General features: G+C 35.1%; 1 protein-coding gene across 2 annotated transcripts in view; it reads right to left on the bottom strand.

Moving 5' to 3' along the window:
- Positions 1-1,372: 1,372 nt before the first annotated feature.
- SCYL2 (SCY1 like pseudokinase 2) overlaps positions 1,373-24,839 on the bottom strand; it is a 29,372-nt gene continuing 5,905 nt past the window's right edge. The window contains exons 3-18 of one of the 2 annotated variants that reach the window (XM_084206531.1): positions 22,428-22,585; positions 18,391-18,535; positions 17,596-17,745; positions 16,756-16,977; positions 15,789-15,905; positions 14,319-14,444; positions 12,691-12,867; positions 9,258-9,380; positions 7,910-8,023; positions 7,334-7,466; positions 5,482-5,600; positions 4,785-4,885; positions 4,168-4,234; positions 3,957-4,043; positions 2,742-2,861; positions 1,373-2,149 (exon numbers count right to left, since the gene is read on the bottom strand). In XM_084206531.1, the coding sequence (XP_084062657.1) occupies positions 1,499-2,149; positions 2,742-2,861; positions 3,957-4,043; positions 4,168-4,234; positions 4,785-4,885; positions 5,482-5,600; positions 7,334-7,466; positions 7,910-8,023; positions 9,258-9,380; positions 12,691-12,867; positions 14,319-14,444; positions 15,789-15,905; positions 16,756-16,977; positions 17,596-17,745; positions 18,391-18,535; positions 22,428-22,585 (2,610 nt within the window). In that variant the 3' untranslated portion in view covers positions 1,373-1,498. Of the gene's footprint in view, positions 2,150-2,741; positions 2,862-3,956; positions 4,044-4,167; positions 4,235-4,784; positions 4,886-5,481; positions 5,601-7,333; positions 7,467-7,909; positions 8,024-9,257; positions 9,381-12,690; positions 12,868-14,318; positions 14,445-15,788; positions 15,906-16,755; positions 16,978-17,595; positions 17,746-18,390; positions 18,536-22,427; positions 22,586-24,839 lie in introns of those variants that run through there. The other variant, XM_084206532.1, reaches the window with a different exon arrangement.

Genomic DNA, 24,839 nt, shown 5'->3' with positions numbered 1-24,839 from the left:
TCTTAAGCAGCAAATGAAAGAAGAGTTTCTTCAGTGAAAGGCTTTGAAAAATAAAGCAAGTAGGCTTTCCATAAAAAAGGTAACTAGTTCTTTCCTTCTCAAAATAACCTTTTATAGTCTTCAAAATACTAGATAAGAAAGCTCTTGAAATTCTTAGGGAAAAAAAAGTTAAAACTCAACAGTAGTATCTGACAGAGCAGAGATTCCACCATGGGCAAGCTGAACATACACCTTCTGGAAGCAGAAGAAACTACTATTTGGATTTCTGGAGACCTTTATTGAATTTAGTGTAATACAATAAAAAGGATCTGAAATACCTGTGTATTTATCATACACTCTAGAGCTTACAAATCCATATTTGAGAAATCACTTCATGTCAACCTATCCTTCATAAGGACTTGATTTAAACCAAAAGTAAAATGAAATAGTTCACTCTTAGTCAAGGCAATTTATGGCAGTCTGCTTTTTTACAAAACCCTGTGCAAATTGTATCAGGTGATCTTTTTTCATTGTCTTAATTGAGCCAAAACTATTAATTAATTCAAGATATTTCTGTGTAACTGTGTAACGTGTTTAGTTACACAACTGGGGCAGTCAACATGTGAATTCTACATTTACATTCATTTTTTGAGGTTTCATAACTAGAGGGTTTTTTCACATCAGTTAGAAGCAGTATCATACTAGCCAAAACAGTGGAATATACAGTAAATGTGATGAAATCACCACATGTATTTTAAAATCCTGCTTAAGTGGTATGTTGCTTTTGCTATGGGGCTTGTAACAAGGATCTGGCATTATAAAAGAGATTGTAAACCAGCACGACCTTTGAAGCAGTGTTCTTACTCTGTCCCAAACTTGAACCAAATTTAAGAACAACTTCTTATGCCTGATGAATCTTGTTAGAGCTTACTACCACATTCATTATATTAGCTTACATGAGAGAAGAAAGTCAAAACATGCTCCCTTCTTAGTCTCGCCCTTAGTTATGGGTTAGAGTGCTCTCTGTATAATTTGGCTATCAAAATTTTTAGGCCAGCATAAGAATTTTCTTTTTGCAAACTGTCATAGGACAAAATGACAGCTTGTGACAAATTCAGGCAACAAGAGTAATTCTCCAGGTTTGGATCCAATAGCAGCATTAGCCCCTAAGCATTTTTCCTGAACTTAAACAAAATTTTGTAGGAAATTTCATTGGACTTGACTGAGTTTAGCTCTGAATAATTTCAATATACTTCTTTTTCAGATGAATATATGCATCCTACCTTCAGCACTCTCATGTTGGCAAAGAGACAGGAAATCTTTAGCATGTAAGATGACTTTGCACTTACATAATTCCACTGCAGTACCAGGTGAATGAAACATCAGCCTTTTTTCCTGCCCAGAAGTCTTTACTTTGCTGGGTTGCAAGTTTCCCCAAGTCATGCTTTTATTAATAAAAACCAGATGTTAAAATCAGCTTACCCATGATCCAAATTTTGAAGGAAGAAAACAAAACATTTTACCCAAAAAGATCTTTTAAGTCATTGCTAGCTGAGCTGCTGTTTGTCATTGTGTTTGCTGGTTGTGCGAAGTTCTGAGGAGAAAAGAAAGGATTACCCTGTATACCAAAGCCTGGCTGTGCTAGCATGTTCATCTGAGGTGCCAAGGCCGTACTGCTCGCATTCGGGGACCCTGGCGGTGGCACAAACTGATTAACCCACTGGCTTGATTTCTGTTGAGCCAACTGCTTCATGCTAACTTTGGGTTTTTGAGGACCAAAGAGATTATCTAAAGCAGACATATCTGGGGGTCTGTTTTGTTGTGTCAGTGGAGAGATCGCAGATGCAGCATTCATAGGACTGTAATTTGGCATATTGGCGGGTGGTACCATGTTCATCTTGGTTGCTCCTGTTCCACTTGGACCACTGAAGAAATTCTGAGTGGCGAGACCTGCTCCCATGGTGAATCCAGCAGTCTGAAACCCCATGTTTGTATTTAGTCCATTTGTCATATTTCTCTTTGTGGTGTCAATGGGTGATGAAAATCCCATTCCAACACCCATAGAAGGAACGGAAGAGAAGCTGTTTGAAGATGCAACTTGAGCTTGGTTGATAGGACGGCTGGTCAAAGATGACATATTATCTATCAAGGTATCTGTCAAGTCTTTTGTCTGCAAAATACATAAAATGTAGTTAAATGTTTTTCCTGTACAGACACTCTAGCAACAGTATTTTATCATTACCCCTGTAGACCTGGTATTAATTTTTCAGAAATTAGAGTTCACTGCACGCAATTGGGCATGCAATGTAATAATACACAAGAGAAATTACATTATTTGTGTTCTTTGCTACTTAGAACTGATTGTTATGCAGCTTTAATTTGACATCTAAGACTCCACACACAGCACTACTGTGACTGTTTGTGCAAATGCCCCATTCCTATCCCCAAATCTTATATATATTTCCTTAAGAAACACTTCAGAGAAACACCTTTCTAAGTATGTCCTTTTCCTTATCTAGTACCATGACCTTCCTATAATAATGATACCCTTGGAAACTCTAGCAATTTAAAAAGTGGGAATATTGCTAATTATGCAAATGGAAGGCACATGAAAATTTAATTTAGCTTTTCTCAGCTGTGCTGTTGTACCACCAGAGAAAACAAAAGTGGTTCACAGGAGGAAAAATATGCTAAATGCATACAGCCCTTGAAAAAGCATCAGAGCTCCAATGGAAACAGTGCAGTTATTTGTTCTCTCTCACCTGCTTCACTGGAGGTGTCACTGTAGTTGCTTGGGGCTTAAGAGGTTGCTGGCTTTTCAGTTTCTGTGCCTGTTCTTGTTCTTTAGCTAATTTTTGCTTCTCTTCCAGTGTAAGTGAGGCCTTTAAAAGGGAAAGTACTGGTAGTAAGTTGCACAAAATTATTATTCTGACATCCATATTTTTATTTCATACTAGCACTGTTGTTTCAGTAATATGTGGTAAACACAATTATTTACACAAAAGAGAAAGGCAATAAGTGAAATCTACTATAATATTTACCATATTGTCATAAAGTACTTCAAGGAAATAAATATAATATTAAGAGCAGCACAATGAGAAATTTGGGCAGATCTCAAATAAAAGAGATATATCAGCAAAACCGCTTTAGCTTTGTTTCCTTAATATTGGGCGTAAGAAAAAGTGTTCTTTACAGTTTTTGTTTTAATATGGTTACTAACTTGATCTAGAAATGCAATTGACTGTGGAGTTGAAAAGGGAATTTCATTTTAAAACTGCTCAAGAGTATTTTGAGGATTTTAACTCCACTTTTGTTAATAATAAAAGATGAAATAATTAAATCACTCCCCCTTACTTTAAAATTAATGCAAGGATTCAGATAACTAGAAAGAAAAATAATAAAACATAGATTCTGGGCAGCCATTTCCATAATTAGTACAAAAAGAATTTTACAATACTTAAATCTTGTGTTTACTGTATTACTGCTTATATTTTATCTTATGCTATGTTTTTTCCTTTACTTCTTGTATTTAACCACATATTGACTGTTTTCACTTAACTTTGAAAGGTACAGTAAAAGTTAGTCTCTAATACTACTTAAAATTCTACATTTCATCTTCATATCTCTTTGTCATTTTATCATAAGGATCCCTCTTTTGCTTTTCCTACTTATATCCAGTGGTGAAGTTTCAGTTTCATTTAAATCTATAATTAAGGAGAAAGAAAATGACCACAAATTTATAATCCTAATTGCTGCCTACTTCGCACAAACATATTTTCAAGGAAAGGCTTACATGAAAATTGAAGGATTTGATCTGAATGTTTTTCATGGACCTTCTCATGTGACAATATAAAGCAGTTAGTTTTTCTACTAAAGTTTTAAATACTGTACCTATTTACACACACTTTTTCTGCAACCCTATCAGCCTTGGATTAGACAGATGGAAAGAAAAAATTACAAAATAAAGCAAAGCACACCTTTCTCTGTATTGAAGACATCTCATTCTCTTTACCATCAGATCCACTAGTCAGAAGGTCAGTTCCGTTATTAAATACCTTGTCAATCTGTTTAAGTTCAAAGAAAAAAACCCTTCATTATTTGAAATACTGCAATTTAAGGCTATGTAAATATCAACTAAGTGATTTTAGATTTCAACGTTCTGTGTGTAAGTTACATATTGTTACTTACCTGATTGCCTGTACCACTAGATCTTGCCTCTTCAGCCCCACTCATTTGGTTGGCTATGTCCAAGGATCTACATAGTGCAGAGTATATTACAAGAAGACAACTTTGCAATCACATCCACTGTATTAATCTAACAATGCAGATCATTCTTCTGCATTCAAATAATACCAAACAATTGCACTGAGAGCAACCACTTTAATATAATGCCTTCAGGAGACTGGCAAATGTTCCTTTGAGAAATAGTAAACATCTCCGAATAATTTCCCATGGTTTTTATTTCTCCCTTTGAGCAGGGTGACCTAGACTTCAGATATCCCAAATTATGTTCTCTCAGAAATCTCACCTCATATCAGGCTCCACAAAATAGCTCCAAATACTTCAAAATATCACAGCCTTCTGAAAGGCTGCAATGTTTATGTTTCTCTGATATGGTTTATTTCTCAGCAACTACAGGAAAAGCAGCTTAGCACATAGAAGCAGATCTTCTGACAACTGTGCTTATTTGAGATAATTCTCAACTACTGAACTTAGAATTACCTGATTTTTTTATTGCTATGGCTAGCAATAAAAACATTTGCCAAAAAATGACTACTTATCCAACACAAAACATTAACACTTACTTCTGTTGCTCTTGCATGACATGAAGTTGCTCAAGTTTTGTTTTATGCTCTGCTTCCAATCTATTGAGCATATCTCTTATAACACAAATAAAAGAATTGAACTGGAAAAGAAATACATAGGAAGTTTGGATTTTGCAATGAAGGAATTCAGATAGGTGTAACTTAGCAGGTTACATAAACCTACAATACACAATGTAAGATAAAGTGTAGACTTTAAAATAATTTATACTCCACCTTCATTCTCGTGAATTAGATAACAAATTACAAGCAGAGGGCATACTGAAACAGGGAAAAACACATGTCACTAAAAAAAATTGAAATGGGCCAATGCAGACAAAATCTCCACACAAGTATTACCAGATTCATTTTAAAACAAACAACCAAACAAAATTATTTCCTTTCCCAATATTTCATAGCATCATAGTATTTTATTTTAATACTTATTATGTTAGTAGCTAACTGCTTTTGCAGGGTACTTGGAAGGTGACAGTAATAATTTTGAAATTTTACACCAGATCAGTTAAATAGACTAAAAAATAACAAGCTTCAAACACAGAAATACAGTAAAATTGGGAAGGGTTTTTCTATTGCTTATTTTCACAACAGACACAGACAAGAAGTAATGTATGATTTTTTTAATGACAACAGTTTAAATTTATTCTCTGATAATTGTCAGGGAAAACAGGCACGTTCCTACCTGATTGAGATTAAGATTGTTTTCAATACTAAGAGGAATCAGATGGGGCAATACTTTTCCTGCAAGCTGCTCTTTGGTAATTCCCAACTTCTTGTGAGTAAACGTACATTTGTAAATACCTAACACAGGACATCAAAATAGGAGAAATTGTTAAGTTTAGTAAACAATGTGAACAGACCTGAAGTAGCACACTCATATATGTATTGATCAGCTGAGCAACCACTGCGTTTGTGTGCTAGCAGGCACAAATGTGACCAAGAGACTCTTAAAGGCTTAAGTACTGATCCATAACACACAGCAAGAGGCTTTGCTACAATTCAGAACAAGATGCCCAAAGTCACACTTTGCAGCTATGAAACCTGGTATTAGTGAATTTATTGTTCTGGCCAATTATTTGAGAATATACATCTTTGAATGTGCAAGTCATTTGCCAAAAACTGACACACTGCCACTTGAGAAATCAAGCTGCATCAACTAAGGATGTGTTCTCTCCTGGCTCACTACAAGTAGCTAGGATTAACTATCATCCTGCTCTCTGATGGGTTTTTTACAAAAACTGTTACCTAGAAGTTTTGGACTGTTACATATAGTATCAGAACTCATGCATAATCTTTATCTGTTTCAAATTCACTGGAAAAAGAATCCTGGCAGGCAGGAGAGACCCAGTGTTAAGCCCAAACGTTCTGTAGTGTTTCTGACAGGAAGAGTCCTCTGCCTAAATGGTCCAGCTCTGGTAGCAAACACTGAACACACCAGCATAAAAGACACAGCAGCTTTCCTCCCTTTCTATGGTAGTAGAACAGAGCTGTCACCAAGACAAAGACAGTGAAGGACTGTATTATGATTCTGGAAGAAAGGAGAGCCTGAGTATATAAAACCGATTTCAGCCCATCATTTCTAAACTAGGATTCACTTACTGTATCTGAGTAGAATTCAGAATTAACACAACTAAAGCAAAAAACAGAGTCCCTTATTCTTAGATAGCAAATAAAGCTGCAAGGGTTAAGGGAAACAGGCAGCTTTAGACCAGTACAGACAAGACGCCTTCTTGCTCTTTTGAGCAAATAAAAATAATGCTGCCATCACATATTAGTACAATGTTTAATGAGGGTTACTGGCAGCGCAGCTCCGCTGTTACAATTGCTCTACACCACTCTGGTGTCAGGAGGGGAAATAGTCACTGTTTTCCAGACCCAGCCAAGGAGTCACAACTCTTCCTTGGCAGTGGTTCGGGTCCTCTGGACTCCTTAAGCCCATTCAATTTGCTAAAATCACACACCCTGTGATAGGCAAGCACTAAGTGACAGTAGGAAAGCTCAAGTGGGAGTGAGGTCTCCCCTCCCAGAAGTACCAAACCATTAGGTTTTGTTAGTCATTTTGGGAGACCTCACCCAGACTGTGTTCTGCCTCTGCCCACAGGCACAACTGTGTGCCTAAATATCCAACAAAATGAGTCTAACAAAACCATCATTTATAGCATCTGCTATGCATGAGTGGTAAAAGAAGGCAACAGTAACATCTCAAAAGCTCCAGCATCTGAAAGATGACAGTTCATATACTCTTCTGGAGAAAACAGCCTCTCTGACACTGTGGAGCACCCAGTCCATGTAGCGTCACAGCCCAAGACCTGCAGTGAGTACTCAGAACTGCACCAGGCCCTGATGACTAAAAATATATGTACTCGTGCTCAAATGTCATACATAAGGTAACTGAAGAGGGACATACTCAAGAACCAGAAAGTTTTTAATAGTCATTTTAGGCATACACTATGTAAACGTGTTCAATGGTAACACACAAAGCTCTTGGATTTACAATAGCAAAGCACAAAAGAGAAAGTTGGAAGTACTGTTACCTAAAATTCCCATGAGCACTGCAGGTTCCTTTGATGGAATTTGTTGTAGAAAAGGTAAAATATCATCAAGCACAAACCATTTATCCAAGTACTCCAAAATCTTGCCTAAGCACACTAGTGAGTTTACCCGGACCTGTGAAGTGGTAAGAATTAAACAAACTCTTTACTTATAGAAAAAAAACAAAACAAATTTTAAAAACTCGTAAGAAAATCTTTCTACTGAAAAATTCAAGACAAGTTAAAAACCGCTTTTCTGTCATGAAAGAAAACCGGTTGTTTTTATGCTCACAAAAACTTAGCTTTTCTGCATGACAAATGTTGTCAATGTGTATTACTGTGGAACTCAGTTCAGTAATTTTGACAGTATTACTAACACGGTAAGTTGTTAACAACTTTAAAAACTGTTAGAGCAAAGAAATGATGCTTTTGCACTTTTAAGAAGCTTTTTAAAAAAAATTCAGTAAGAAATCAGAACACAATGATTGGCTTTTCTTTAAAGACACAAAATTGTAAACCCAAAGTAATTAAAGGTTTTAACATTTTCTGAACACTAGAGAATGTTACTATGATACTCACAGCAAGAGAAGAAGTTTGCAAACATGCATTTTTAATTCTTGGAATTAATGAATTTTTCATTGATGGGTAATCTATTAAATTGGCAAATGTGGGAATTATATTTAGGCAAAGCTCCTAAAAAAAAAACATACACAAATTTAAAAAGAACACGCATATTTATTATAAAATTAGTACTAATATAACTCAATATCAGTTAGTTTGAAGTGTCTTCTTAGGCTTTCCTCTTAAGGAAATATTTAAGGAAATATGTTCAACTAAGCTGCCCTTAATCTATCACAGTCCCTTAAAAATAGCTATAATAATAAAACATCATGGCATGTATACAGAATCTTCAAAAATGGATTTTAGAAAAAAGAGCATTCATAAATTCATAATATTTAAACAGCAAGAATATCTTGCATTTTCATGAGGCTCCTTTATATAAAACCCAGCTTCTACTACATCAATCTCTTACATAAATCGAGAAAATTTCAGTGACTACTATCAATAATACTGCAATAGACTGAATGATAAAATATCATGTCAAGATTAACCATACTTTAGCAACAGAGAAAAAATAAACACGTAATTTCAGACCAATCTCAAAAAAAATGAAACAGCAATACTAAGTATACAAGTAAACACCTCAGTAACCAAAGTACTGATGCAGAAAGACACTCATGACAGATACTTAGAAACAAAAACCTTTGTCCCTAATATTACAAAGGCTTTGCAAAGGCAAAGTCACATCTGATTATCCAAAACCGCCTTTGAGAAATATTTTGTTTCTTTATCTCCTGCTCCTGAACGTTTTTGGGTAACGGGAAGTTAATTGCAGTTGAATGATTAAAAAAAATCCCCAGAAGAACCTTAGAAAGGTAGAGAAAGCCTAAGGAGAAAAAAAAATCATGGATATATAAAAACATCACTGGAATGTACATTAATATGATTTTACAGCACTTCAGGTCTCCTGAGGTAACTGTCAGCACAGATGTTCTCACCAGCAGGAGCTCAGAATAAGCCACCACTCACTGACTGGTACAAGCATGCATGCCTGCATGGTTTCTACTGCACAGGCAGTGAAATATAAATGCATATACCACTTTCTGCTATGGTGGCTAGTAGGAATCTAGGATAAGAGCATTAGAACAACAGGCAACTGGTTACCTTCCTGGAAAACAAAGAAACTAAATTTTACTTTAACAGAAACAAATGTTCTGCAATCAAGCATTCATCTTTTTCAACATTCAGGCATATTAAACAGTTTTGGGTTTTTTAAAGTAAACAAATACATGAGTACACAATAAGTTGGCATGTCAGTTGAAAGAGGAAAAAAGAAAGTTTTAAAAAAAGGCTGCAACTACTATACCTGGATCTGAATTGAAGGTGCTTCCAAGGCTCTATAAACCATTGGTAGAACGCTGTTCTTTATTTCATCTGGTGGAGTTTTGGTTAGAAGCAAGTCCATTTTTTGCAGGAAGATTAACAGTATCTATTCAAAGAAAGACAATTCAGAAGCCAAATGTTTTAACTGCAGAGGATATATTTACAATATTAAGTATGTTGTATCATATAAAAAAAAAACTTCAGAAGTTTTCTTATAACTCAGGAAATATGATCACTTACCATGTTGCTTGCCTGAAGGCATGGAAGACAAAAAACACTTGGACATGTTATTGCATTTTAAAAACAGCAAATACAAATCAAACAAAATATGCATGTTCTAGACTGATTCTTCTGAAATAACAAATCACAATGACTCAGTAAGGAGTTCTTGTTTCTACTTACAAGAACTTGTAAATAGTTCTTGTTTCTCTTTATGGTCTTTTATTAATATACACCCCCGGAAAATTTTTATACACACATCACTGTTACAAAAACTAAACTTCCAAAAACTACAACTCAGATTCTGTCCTCAAAGCACTTGATCACAACTCCACATATATAAGCTGTATTCCATGTGTCTAAAATCAAAATAGGAACATAATAAAAACAATATTTTGGCTACTAGATGAACAAAAAAGCCCTTATTCTATTTAACATGGAAATTGTGTATCCGAAAATTAAAAAGATCTCAAACAAAATATTCCCATCAAATTAATAAAAAAACTAGAATAGCACATATGCATAGTGGGATCCATCTTGCTTAAGATTAGCCATCTAAAGGGTAAACATTATTCTAAATCACTCAGCCAGCTCAGTCTCAAACACAGAGCACTGTGTAATTCATAAGATTCATATCACAACTCAGACAGGTGCTAGAGGGGACAGTGAGCATCCACTGATAGCAGAACTCCTTTCAGAAAATAGGTTGAACTAGATAGCTAAATTATGTTTAAAAGTATCCCATTTATAACAAAGAGCCAAGTATTTCATAGGAACACTTTTTGTCTAAAAATACACGGCAATCAGTGCTTCTATGTCAAATAAACAGAAGCACTGAAGTGTAGAAACAGAAATGTACCAAGACCCCATTACAAATTTTCCCCTTTTATTTATTCCCCCTTCTCTTTACAGAGAAGAAGATTATTATAGTCCAGCTAATATGTGTTTTCTTATTGGAAATGTATAATTTCCCAAATTGCACACACACAGACACACAAAATCATTCTTTTGTTCCATGAACATTGATTCTAATGTAATATCTCCGTATCTGGGACAATCAGCGTGAAATGGACAAGACCAGTTTTAAAGCTAGATTTTATGGTTTTCTTCAATACACAATCTTTGTCCTAAACTTGAGTTTTTAAGACTTACATGTTCTCTTAACACTTGTTCTTCTCTAACAACCCTAACCATGCAATATTGTGGAATTACAGGTTCTATGTTTAAGCTTTTAGGATCCTATTTGATAGTTTTTGTCTATTTAGGTAAAAATTAAGAAGGTACAGTCACAGATTCACACACACCATTTAATAAGCAATTAACAGCAGTTGCACTCTAAGTAATAATGCTTCATTCATTAATGTAGGGCCCAGTACTTGTCAGGGACCACTTCTGTGTAGTGAATTAGAAAATGAATTTACAGCACATCCTATGCTGTGTAGATACAAATTAAGGGTTTGTCTGGGAAGCTATGTCAGAGTAAGCTAGGGTGTTAATGTACCACACACATTACTCCCCACTCACCCCGAGAATAAGTTTATCTAAATATTCCATTTTCATATTATCAATTCCCTTGCAAAAAGACATTGAGAACACTAACTAACAATTTCTTCATATTGAATTAGAGCAGCTTTCCTATGATGCATTCATTTCCTAATTCGAATATTCTACTGAAGTCAAGCAACAGGCCCCTCATACAAATTTATAACATCTTGAAAGAGTGGTTGGAAGAAACACTGGCATCTTCCCTGAATGCCCTTCTCCAGGAGTTGGAAGCACACAGACATTTCTGCCTTGTACAAAGATAGTCGCACCTGGAAATCTATCTTCTGGCATTCTGAACCTCTGTAATTTTTTCCAGAATTCCTATATATATACTAACTTTGAAAACATGACCTAGATTATTTAAACTTTGCCATACTAAAAAGACCATAGAAATAATAGTTGAATAAGCATAAGAATTTAATAGTGTCTAGACAGTCACAGAAAAACTTTGCAAAGATCCGTCTTTATGAGCTAACTCCATGTTTGCATTTTGTTTCCTTCATCTTTCAAGATATAAACCAGTTTTTGTGCCCATTATGATCCAGATGTAACTTTGCTACAAACTATTTGCAGCAAGGATTGTGTCCCAAATCTAATGCTAAAGGTGACAGAACACAGAGTTACCTTTCAGGATGACCCAGCACAAACGAGATGTTCACTGGCTTTTGGTTGGTTAAACATTGAATTTTTTCAAGACAAAAAAACTAACATAAAGATTTAGTGTACCAAGTATAAACAGCATTAAGTAGTTCAAATTTCCTGAGGTATTCTTAGACAGCTGTCCCCTTCCCCACCTCCACAGTATAATGACAGTCCTCTGGTACAGTTTTTTTGAAACCCAGAAATCAAAGGTCTGCTAGGTTTACCTTGCCCTTTCAGTGCTCTGCAGAAAATAATGGCACACAGGAGTGTGCTAGAAGGAATGCATACCTGTGGAGGCACAATGCCCTACTTTGTGAGAGATTTCTTGGGAATCATCATGGTGATGACAAAAGGATGCAAATTTTTTTCTCCTTTACAGTAATGACTGTGTTAATATTTATATTACATTTAAACAGCAGGGAAAACAGCATATTTTACTTACACATTACATTTGCCAAATAAAAATTAAATTTATTTCACAAATTTTTGCACAGTCCTCAAACAAATACTACTCTTAATATGAATAAATAGCACTTCTTAGAGAGCACCAAAACTACAATTTTTCCACCCCATGATCCCAATGTCAGAAAACTGGATACAAGAAAAAATCCAACTCAAAAGGTTCATCTACTGGTAGAACATATGCAAACACTGTACTGTACAACCCTGCTCAGATTGCCCAGATATGTGTTAAAATGCTTACAAATATACCTCCTACAATCAGCCAAAACCAAGTGGTAAACAAAACCTTTTTTGCAAATCTCATCTCATCTATAAGGCAATATACCCTCAGAACCCATGTAAACAAGCAGAGATAGAGACTTTGAGAATTTCCTGGAAAAATCTATTTTAAATGAATCAAGACTGACTCCCTGGACAACTACAAAACAGACTGGGCAATGTGTGTGAAGCTGGAAAAGGGAAATAGAACAATTAGTCGTTTTTGCAGGGAAAACAAAACCAAAGATTTTGGTTAAATAAAAATTGTAATATGAATAATATTAACATACCTGGATTGGTTCTTGCTGCTTAAAAACAGGACCAAGATCAGGCAGAATGAGCTTGATATATTCTTCTTTGGTGCACTCCTCAGCAATTAAGAGAACATTAGGCAAGACAAAGGGTACCATATCCGGATTCACAAATTCAGAAGTCAAGCAAGGCAAAATTCGCTGAATTATAACACGCTAAAAGAAAAAAAAAAAAAAACAAGTATGAATCATCTACTGCACAGCACTAAGTTACCACTGTGCCAGTTCAGCAGCTTTTGTATTAGCCTGATATTTACAAAAAAGTAGACAGATAATTTTCAGTTTTGATCTCTTATTTGAACAGTACACTGTAGTTAATTTACACTGTGCTAATCTGCTTAATTTTCTGTTTGCACTCAAAATTAACAACTGTGAAGATCAACAAAAGGCAATTAACTGTACAGAAAATAGGACTTTGAGCCACACATGAGTTATGAAAACCATGCTCCATATGCTTTCTTTAAAAATACCCTAACAAGACCCTAATTCCCTATAAACCCTCCAAATAAGTAATTTTTTGTTTCTGAACACCATCATTCACTGAACAAACACATAATCCTACTATACCTTCCTGCAAAACTCCAGACACATTCCCTAACTACGATTCTGCTGATGAAACAGATATTAAAACTGTGGATGTCTACTGTAGCACTAAACATCCTTAAATGTTTTTGAAGTCAATAAACAGAAATTCAAGGGCATAGTCACTTCCCTCATAAAATATATTTTCAAGAAAGAAAAAAAAAAAAAAGAATGCCCTAAAGATTATTTGATCAATCAGTGGCTGTCTATAGTTAGGTGAAATACATGCCACTTATTTCCAGATTCAAAGCGCCAACCATTTATGATAAAACAAAAAAATTACTAAATTAAAAAGAATAGAGTATTACCTGTGGAGTCTGAATGTTGCACTGTGTAGTGCAAAACAGAATTAAAAATAAAGAAACGTAATCACTGGTTGGGAAGCTCAGTTTTTCTATTATGTATTAAACGAATCCTATTTTTCTATCACATGTGCATTATGGCTTATATAAATTAAGGTATACCAGAAAAGGAAAGAGAGCCAGCCTAGATATCTTGCTTAACACTGCACAGGAGAAATACATAATGAGAGGCATTTGCCTCTGAGATTTCTGAGCACTGCCAGCACAAGAAAGCACTTAGTCTACTGAGGGAAGGAAGCTTTGCATCATTCGACATTAAAGTACTGCCTTGCTATGAAAAAACTTGAAGCAATCTTATAGGAAGAAAAGGTGGCAAATTGGCTTCAAAAAGCTATGATGGCATCTGGAAACACAGGGAAAGCCTTTAAGTGGAGAGACGACAACTCCCTTTCAAACTGGGATGAACCACACAGGACAAGCAAATGATGGCTCCTTATTTGGCTTATTTGCCATTTCCATTTAAAGTATTATTGATTGCTGAGGAATACTTCCAGAATAAGCAGGTTCTAATCTCCTTTTATTTCCTTCTACTCTATTCTGACAGTCTCACAGCAGTCTATTATGGTACAAGGCTACAGAAAGTCCAGCATTCCAAGAGTCAAAATGCTAACAGACGTTCATATATTTTCAAACTTGCTATTACAAGACATCATTCAGACATACCTTAGGTAGTTTTGGCAGAACTTTTGGTAGTCCTTTAAAAAACTGTGATTTCTGCAGGTTATCCCTTTGAAATAATGAATCAAAATACTGAAGTGTCATTGCTCCTACATCATCGAAGAATGGTATCTAAAAATAAGATTAAAAGGTTTTGATCTGGACGGGGACAATACTGACACTGCTACAATAATTCCAAAATATAATCATCTATCTACCCTTTCAATGCATGACAGTAAGCTTTTACAATGACATGTCTGCAACTAACAATTAGAAAATATAATTTTTATATATCAAGTAGTAAAATATTCAGATACAGGTTCATTATCAAGACAGAATTTTCCTAGCATTTTTCAAAAAGTCATGCATGTTGTGTGTTTCTAAGTTAAAATGTTATTTCATATACAGTAAGTTGCTTACAAAAAAAATGTAATGAAAAATAAAAACTTTGAATAAATATTCTTTGGGGAATAATTATGCTATATTATATTACAACACAGGATTACCTACTGGGTCATCCACATCTGGCTCCCACCCCTGGAAACTCCAGAAACCCTGGGAACTCTGATATCTCTACCCTATAATTCAGTGTGCAGATGTGGTAAAAGAGACTCAACATCTTTATAAAACCACACTGCTTAATACAACCCCTCAGAGATTTGTTTTTTGTAGTCCTTTAGACAATGGAGTTGATACCTGAAGAAATATCTGCCAATTCCCTTGCTCCCATCTTTCAGCATATAGGTGCACAAAATCATCACCTGCTCCCTCTCCCTTCTTCACCCACTGTTTCCTTCAACAGTTAAAACATTGATTCCTATCTCTGCATACCATTTTTTTACACCAGAGCAAAATAATAAAATCCTTTAGCAAAACAAAACTATAAGCAGGAATCTGAAAGGCTATCAGACTGGAGAAAATGGGGCACAAGACAAGCGAAGAACAATGCTACTTTAAGATAGAAAAATGGAGCATCAGTGTTGCCAAATTAAAACTTCCATTATAGCCTACTTGCAATTAAATTTTGCTATGTTAGGGCAAACAATTTCTGAATATACTTCATTATTCTGCATACTTATGAATACACCAAAAATCATAAGCCAAAAGTTAATCCTTACATTTACTGCCCTTTATCATTTCCTCACTTTCAAATCCTTCCAATATAATTTTAGACTCAATTGTATAAAATCATAGCACCAAAAAGCTTCCAATTGAATGGAAAGGAATAAAACAGTGTTGCATTGAGTAATTTTTGAATAATTGACTAATTTTTCTAAATTCTATCTCAGCATCCACTTTTTCCATATAAATAAATGTCAGCATAAGGATAACTTCTGGCAGCAACTAACATTACATCTAAATGGTTAAAAAATATCCATCATTTCAAATAAAACTATTAACAGAAAACACTTCAAAATAGAAATCAAACACTAATTTCTCTCTTTCCTATGGCTGCTGTATTTTCCATGGACTGACCTTAGTCATTTGATCAGCGTCTGGTCTGACTGCCGGAGCGACATTTAGGAGGAGCTTTACATGCTCACGCACCTCCTCAGGTATGTTCTCAAGATTACTGGAGCTTAAACGGCTCAGCTGTGGAAGTAATTCAAGCATCAACACCATGAAGTCAGAAAACTCTGCATGTAACTGTTTCCAATATACAACAGGCCTATACTTTGTTCTCTTGATGGTTTCTCTATCCACACATTTGATATCCCTCTCTTCTTGCTCACAGTCTCCTCTGTTTCCCAAGAGCCTGCCTGTTTTAGGTCCCATCTCTGTTTTTTCAACTTCCCACTGTAGTTCACGTTATCAGAGAACACAAACACGATATTTTAAACAGACAAATGTCATTATCTGAGGTGTTGTCTACACACATTAAAACACAGTACATGCTGTGCGGCAATGGGCACCCAAAGAACTTACAACAGAAGAAACCTGCATATGAACAGACATTATGTCAGCTGATCCAATTGACTGTGACACTGTCCTCTGTTAATACTCACAGTCCACAAAGAATGTGAAATAGTGATAGCTAAGTGGATACCAGCTGCCATGTCAAGTGATCAAATCACTCTAAACCCAGCCCTCTTCAATGGTCCTACACAGGTAATTCACTGCCAGGTGTTTCATACTGCTCACCCCAACAGGTAAGCATTATTTCACAAGACCAGCATTCAACAGGTTTACAGAGAAATCAGGTGAAGAATGCAATTTTTAGTTAATAAAGCTGGTACACGTAACCTCCTCTAAAAATACTTTTATTTCTCATACTTTGCCACGATGTTTTTCCTTATAATAACAACAGTATGCAGGGTAAGATACCATTGTCAGATGGTTTATGTTGGAGCACTGATAGTGTTCTCAATATTTAAATCTATTTTACAGTAGTAACTTTTCAAATACAAAAATCAACAAACAATAACCATAAAAAAACAAATACCTGGTCCAGCTGTCTACTAAAGCTTTTATAAATATCTTGCTTGTTGACCTCAAAAATTGGTTTCCCTTTATTAAACACTGCATACATAACAGCTCCCAGAGAGTACATATCACTGGCTGTCTCACAGCTCACAGAGAGAATATATTCTGGCGCCAGATACTCAGGATTTGGAAGACACAAGGATGGCAAGTTTGGATCCCATTCCTTACAAGGGAACTTTGGCTACAAGAGAAGTATGAGAAGCAAAACAAAGTACATTTACCAAGGATTTTTAAAGATCATTTTGAAAAAGAAACTCAAGCAGTGAAAAATAATTAAGCCACTCAAATTCAATTATGAATCAAACAGCAACACAGTAAGGCAAAACTGTTAAGAATCTCTGTCTGTAGCTTAGAGCGATTCGCTGATGCAGTTTTATCTGAATACTAGAGCTGGGAAGTGTAATGTAAAATCAAAGCACTGCTGTAATGGGGAAACATGACATATGATGGAGTTCATCTTCAAAGGTAGCAGCCAGGCACTGAGCAAGTGCAACACACTAAGTTAGGCTCGCAAGTCATCCAACATGAAGGGGAGCAGAAGTGCAACAGGCTCCAGCCTCTGTTTGAAACCATCACTAGTCTACTGTGACCCCACTGAGCTCACTCAGGCTCTTTTTCTGAGACTATCAATTGCAGCACTTCAATCCAGACCTATGCCATACATTCTAACTTCTGACCAACGAAACACAGAGGTGAATATTAAAAAAATGGTTATATACTGGAATGTTAAATCATGAAACTAGTTTCAGGCAAAGACCTGAATTTGAAACTGAATGATGATAAATATAAAGATTATTACCTCCTGTTCGGATGGATTTGTTGATTGGATACAAAAATCAAAGCCCATAATTTTCCATGCTCCACTCTTATTCAAGATTATATTTTCAGGAGTAATATTTCCATGGACCATTTTGACACTGCTATGCAAAAATGACAAACCTTCAGAAACCTGTTCATAAAAGATCATTATTTCAGGTTAAATATTTCCCCAAACATCCTATAAGTCATTTACAAAAATTCTGTTCTTATGGTCACAGGTAAATTCCTAAGTTAACGAAGAAACAATTTTTCATATTTTAGCCTATGCCTTAAAAATTATGCATGAAGGAAATTAAACACGGATGGGTAATCAACAGGTGAGATTACTAGTGTTAATTAACTATCACAGCAAAAGTGTGGTGGTGCATTCCCCTCTCCTCTCAGGCCACACCATCTCAGAAGAACAAAAATGCTTTATGAAGCTAGTCAATACATTCACCAAAAAAATCTGGGAGCTATTGGTTCTCCACAGAACATAAAGGAAAGATTCACATATGGAAGAGACAGATGTAGCATAGACATTTACATGATAAATAAAAATTAATTGAAGTTTCTATTTTACATGTCAGAACAATCAAAAAAAGAGTAGCACCTTAGAGTTTCTTGTGTTTATCCTCTTTTACACTTAGAGAGATCAGGGCACTATTCCCTCTCATCTCACTATTATTTGATTTACTATAGGCAGAAAAAACTTTGGCAGTGTACTGACTTCATTTAAAAAAATCATTAATACTAAAAGCAGAAAAAAAAATTATAAAGACAACCTGTACCATACCTGAAGCAAACCATATTTGGTCTCCACGTCATAAAGTTTGTATTCTTTAATGTCTGATGGTAAAGGAGAAGGTAGGTTGTCCCAGCTGCCAAGAACATTAGCTAAACTTGCACAGACTGGTTCTGTACAAAATGCCAAGCAATCCCTGTATAGGAAATGCATTAAAAAATTTCTTGTGCATAAATGTAATATATCTCTTGACTGCAAATAAAGAACCATAAAAACACCACATATATTGCCAAATCACCGGGTGCTACCAAAAGCCACGTTATATTTCAATTTTGAATTCTTTTAATATGATACTAAAGAGAAACACATAAACATCTGAAGTTTAAAAAAATGCTAGAATTAGGATATTTTATTCTCTAACATTCACATAAATCACTAATGATTCACACAATGCTTCATAGTTTTTTTTTTAAAACAATGCTTTCCTTGTGCTGATCCAGGAGAAATTGATCAAGTAATTCTTACTACTATTAAAACTTGTAAAATCAGACTTCTACCTATGCCTAAAACCAACATGTCCCTGACTGAAGCAGTACTTAATGAGGTCAGACAATGATCAGAAACTAAATTAATATAAGGGAGCACCTAAATATTCTTTGACAACTGACAGAGAAGATCTGCAAACGCAAATACAGTTGTTATATGAATGGCAGTTTGCATGTGAAACGACTATTCTCTAAATTATTTTATTGATTTTTTTTTTCTTCATGAAAAATTAATGGTCTTGCTTATGCATTTTTGTGTCAATTGTGTTTGAAAAGCACAGAAGCAGCAAACTTCCGAACGTAAGGACTGGTCATAACACTGTCAAAATTTCAAATTTCAAAATTGCTCCTATATATTGGAAACCAATATATGTCTCAATTTCCCAAGCTTCATGCAACACAGACAGAGTCATTCTTTACATCCACATTCTTCATACTGCTCTGCACAGCAGTGGAGGCCCTGGACAGCCATTGCAATTCACTCCTTAATTGTTTTAAAGGGCTTTTTTTGAGAAAGCACTACATGGACGGTAGCACACATACCTGCTTTAAGGATCATTAATTCATGAGAACACTAAATACTGCATCAGTATGAACACAGAAAACAGAAACCAAGTAACAGTAACAAAGATACATTTTTGAATATAAAGCTATAGGCAAGAAGACAGAGCCTAACTTTTTGATCACTCCATAAAAACATCAGAAGACGTGTCTCAGCACGAAACTACCACATATTTTTTCAGTATTTCAATAATTAACAAGCTTGACCTTTGAAGTAAAATAAGGCCACTGAAACATGCAAACCTCTTACTATCCATCCAGAATTTAGTTTTATCTACTGCCTCTCTAGAAGAAAAACAACTGAAAAGTAAAATACATTGAATGCCAAGTGTCTGCCAACCTGACAGAATTTTTTTGCTTGGTTTCCTTCTTCCCATTCTGACAATGACATACCTTTCATGTTTCCATTAATATGACTAGGGTTATAAAACTTGTTTCTGTTATAAACACAACTCAAAATGAGAACACAGAAAGACAAAATACTTTCTTTTCAGTCTGACTTCAGCTTTACCATAGAGTTTATCCATTTAGTTATGGTTAAGACACTAAGTTGAAAATACCTAGGGAACAGTTATTCCGTGGTTTTCATAACAAACTCTCTGATAATTGCTGTTTTGAGGGAATAAAAATATGGCTGCTTATTTTTTAGTTTAGGAGGTAATTAAAAAAAGGGCCCAAGCCACAGTATTGGAGGGATGCAATAAATCTAATTAAATAGCAGAACATTGCAGAAAGTGATGTCTGCCATACAGGGCAGCTGCCTTAACAGCTTCCTGAAAAATATCAACATGAAATTCAGAGTAATAAGATAAAAACGTTTTAAAAATAAAAAGTGACAGTTAAAAATACATATGCTTTCTACAGGGAAACAATGTAACAAATGCAATGTCTAGTAAATTATTAGGGACAATTCACACTACTACTAAAGGGTGGTAATGATATTATGAGTTAACCCACACTTCGGGTTTTTTTTTCTTTTTCTTCAATAACAAGATAAATATAAATTAATAATGCTTTCCAGTGCTGTTAATGGAATTCAAGATCATTTGTAAATAAACATATTCATATTAAATATTTAGTATAAATAAGGAGTTACTCACAGAAATGCATGTTAAGAGGTTTTACATCATTATAAGTATTACGTACATTTATATTAAATATAGCTATGCTGGATACCAATAATTTGTAGCAGAAACATTCTATTAATAGTGGAAAAAGTATCTACACACTAGAGTCAGAAAGGTATGGCCTTTCTTTCCTTATCTTCTTCAGCCCTCCAGGTGCATCAAGTATCTATTTGCATCATAAAGGAGGAATATACCGGGTGACCTGCAAGCAGTTCATTACAACTGTACCTTACTTCTTGCAAAATAAAGAAAAAGGAAGAAAAAAAAAAGATCAGGTACAGTCTAGCTAGAGGTCCATGAGAGATTTCTTCAAGAATAAGCACTCTGGAAAGACTTGAAATCCTAAAGCAATCTTATGTATCCTTGCACACACATATATTCTACATAAACCTTTATTTTATTAATCTTCTCCAAAAACTGTTACACCAGTAACAGCAACTGTACAGGTTTTGTGCTTCTGGTATTTCTACCAGCAGCTGAGTGCGCTGAGTATGGAAACAAAAACAGCAGAAAAAAAGTGTAAGGCATTTCTAAAGACTCAACTAACAACAACTCTGATGTAACTACATTGCTACTTTTACTCAAAAGGCTTAAATACTTCACAAGAACACCACCAAACCTTTCTTAAAGGTATGAATCTGGGTGTTTTCTTCTGAAGGGCAAAGTTCAGGGAAAAGTTGCTGAGTCAGCTGGAAAGCTGTGACAATTTTAGGAAGAAGTCTGAGGTATACTCTGGGATTCACTTGCATACACTATAATTTGAGATGACCCTAGGCCATTTGGCATGTAATAGTTTATTTACTGTTGTAGAGTACTGAGAGTTGTCTTCAACTACCTAATTGATTCTCTTCAGGCCATTGTAAGGGACACACTAGATCATAGGTGCAATGACAGCTTTGAACCCCTGTGAATGTGAAATGTGTTTAGCACAGGAGGAAAGATAGATATGAATACGCAAGTGCAATTTAATCCAATAAACCAGTCTCAAAGCAGGCATTGCAAAGATGAAGAAGCATTCCTACAATATTCTCAGCTCCTAGAAACCATTTGGAAAAAGTCAACACAGAAGGGAAGGACATTATATAATCAATCTTTATCAGGCTGCAATTTAGGATCACAGAATGGCTGGGGTTAGAAAGCACTTCTGGAAATCATCTAGTCCAACCCTCTTTCTCTTTGGGGGAAAAAACCCAAAAACCTCCATGATCTTCTTGGTAGTATCAGCATCAGCTTCCTATTTTAACATGAAACCTTGATTTTCCTTGCTAGCTTTTAGTGTGCTGCTATCCCTACAGCTGAACAATAAATCTGTAAGACTAACCAGTTATTGTTCCTAGTGATCAACCTTTCATAAATCAAATAAGCACTAGAAGAACATGCTGAATTTTGTCTTCCTCGATTGGCACTTGAGGGCCTTTTCAACACATATTTAGCTACAACACATAGAATTTATCAAAAATCCCCAAAGTACTTGTACTAAATACATCTCATACATGTACTAAATTCATCTCATACATGGAACAAAATGTATGAATAAGTTTTTTAGAGAAAACTATTTTAAGAGAGTTCTTTGAAAGCAAAATTAATTAAAGCACCAAATTTTCATGCTCTAATGGTCATGTGTAGCCTTACAGCTGCAACTGAACGAAAATCAAGCAACAGATTATTAATTTGATTCACACCCAAACTGCATTCTATGGTGGAAGGGGGAATATGGGGGTAGGGTGAATACCTTGTCATATGAATAAATACAATAAACTTGAATCTCATCAGATGTACATATTGAATGTTCCAGACACTTTACATCCACTACCAAAACAATGATTTAAAGTAACTGTTCTCTAGTACAGCTTACCTGGACTCTTCTAATGGATGTTGTACAGTAAGTAGTCTAGGGTGTCGAAGCCTAGTTAGCTGCTGAACACCTCGTTTTAAGGAATCAATAATCTGATCTTTTTCAAATTTTTGGTACTTGTCTATTAGCTTCTTATCAAAGACAAAAACAGCCACTTCCTGAAAATAAGCAACAGAATTCTCTCAGTATATAACACAGCCAAAACCTAAGCCTATACACAATTATATACAAATGTGTTTGTTGAATCAACAGTACAATCCCACCAATACAATAACCAAACAAAGAAACTGACTTGCTCTTAGTCCCAGTCATGGGAGACCTTACTGTAAATAAACCCTGAAACAGACTTCTTGAATTAAGGTACTGATGTTCCTTTATTGTATAAACATTAATGTGTAAACCATAACCCCTGCCTACACAGTGACAAAGCAGCAGATCCATAGTCAGAAATTAAGTAATTAATTAAGTAATGAAGTAAGAAATTAATTGATTTTAAGTAGATGAAAGCATGTATATCTACTATGAACAGTTAAAATATTCTGAGTATATATCAAGTGTTGCTTTATTAAACCAGGTCCAGTCTTAGTGTTCTGCTCCAAACCAGTACAATTGGACTAAAGAGTCACAGTAGTCTATTAATCTGATCTGACCATTCACATGTTAAAACAGTAAGAGTTTTGTAATGCTTAAAGATGTGTAAAAACCGAAAACATTAAGAACAGAGAAATCCTCTCCAACTTCTGCAGCTGGAGCAGGAGCAAATTAAGAAATCTGTATGAAACTTTGAAATTACAGAGGTCAATGTAAAATAAAAAATTAGATTACATCACCATCTGGGAAGTAGTTAATGTGAAATTTATCAACTGATGAAAAAAAGGAATTAAAACCTTTCATCATGAAACAGACTTTTATATGCTGCTTCAACAGCATTATGAATAATAATAATAAAGTTTAGAAAGCAGTAGAAAATAATACGAAAATACAGTTTGCAGTCCCAAGAGGAACTCAATGCTCTTTTAATGCACATTTTATAACCACTACTCTAATTAAAATCTCACAGGAACAGCTTCATTATTAATTAAATAAAACCCTATCCAAAATATGAAATTCAGCCCAACACACAAAGAATTGGTTTTTAGCTGTTTTCATTAAGCCCTTAGCAGGAAACTTGTAACTAACTCAACTAAGTACACTTTTGCTGCCTCTATTTCCTGCCTCTATCCATATTTGCTCCCTGCTCCAACTTTTAGGTGTCATGGATCAAACATTACACAAGGCAGAGAAGAGCAATGACAGGGGATGGAAGAAATACACAGAGAAGTACATGACCAACAACAAAATTTCAAACTAAGACTGTGTTTCTGAAAAAAATTCTGTTTGATGACAAGTGAAAAGAACCAGAAAGTGAGTATTTAAATCAGCTATGGTTTGAATATTTTGTGATGGGTCTAAGTAAGTGCTATTGGCGTTTGCTGCAATCCTGCATGGTTTGTTTAAACTTGTAATTCCCTCCACCTGGCAGAAGAGAACACAATCTGTGCTTCAGATCCTTAACCAGCTGACTCAAGGCCATTAGGTCCTTCTTGACTGTCTGTAGCCTTATTTTTGGGACTTACCTTCTGAATTCTGCTAGCTTTACAACTGAGCTTTGTGAACTTAGCCTATCTACTTATGATTGCACTTTCTAAGCAGAAAGAGAAGTGCCATATTATGCCAGAAAAAGTATAAGTGCATAAAGTCTAAGTTAATAAGTCTAAGATGAGCTGAAACACATACTGTAAAATTATACATCTACATATAACCAGAGTGATTCATAAATCTTTCAAAAAAACAGCAGCATATCAGCTATGAAATAGCACCAGACAAACATAAGCTCACAGGTAAGTAATTTCCTCACATTCTGTTATGTTGTTACTAAGTCACCTACATAGTAAGCAAGAAAAGACAAGGTACATAAAAAAAATAGTGACAGATAAACATTCAAAAATCCTAGAAAAGCAGCAAGGCAGGAAATAGGCAGAACTCGGCAAAGACGAATAAAGTTATAGATATCTACTGTCACCAGAGACGGAACATTTGTAAGTGTCCACTGACTCAAAATAGAACAAAAATGATCCTGAAAACAAAGATTTCTGATGGGATCTACTGCTGTAACATTAAAACCTCCAAATTTAGTTGTTTTATCTGGCTACAATGACTTAAACTATTATGTCTATTAGACTTAAAAGACTTAAACTATTGTGTTGTGGTAAAGTGACAACAACAGGGGTAATTAAGCCCTTACATCCTACTTGTCTGATTACAATACACACTGCAAAAAAAACCTTGTAGCTTCAACTTAGATATACACACTTGTAATACAGCAAATATGTGCAACTTCACAAAAGTGACTAGCTATCACCTGGAAAATGA

Source organism: Fringilla coelebs (assembly GCF_963513975.1).
Source record: "Fringilla coelebs genome assembly, chromosome: 5".
Classification (NCBI taxonomy): Eukaryota; Metazoa; Chordata; class Aves; order Passeriformes; family Fringillidae; genus Fringilla; species Fringilla coelebs.
Note: the sequence above shows the minus strand (reverse complement) of the source record. Positions and strands in the feature narration are given on the sequence as shown.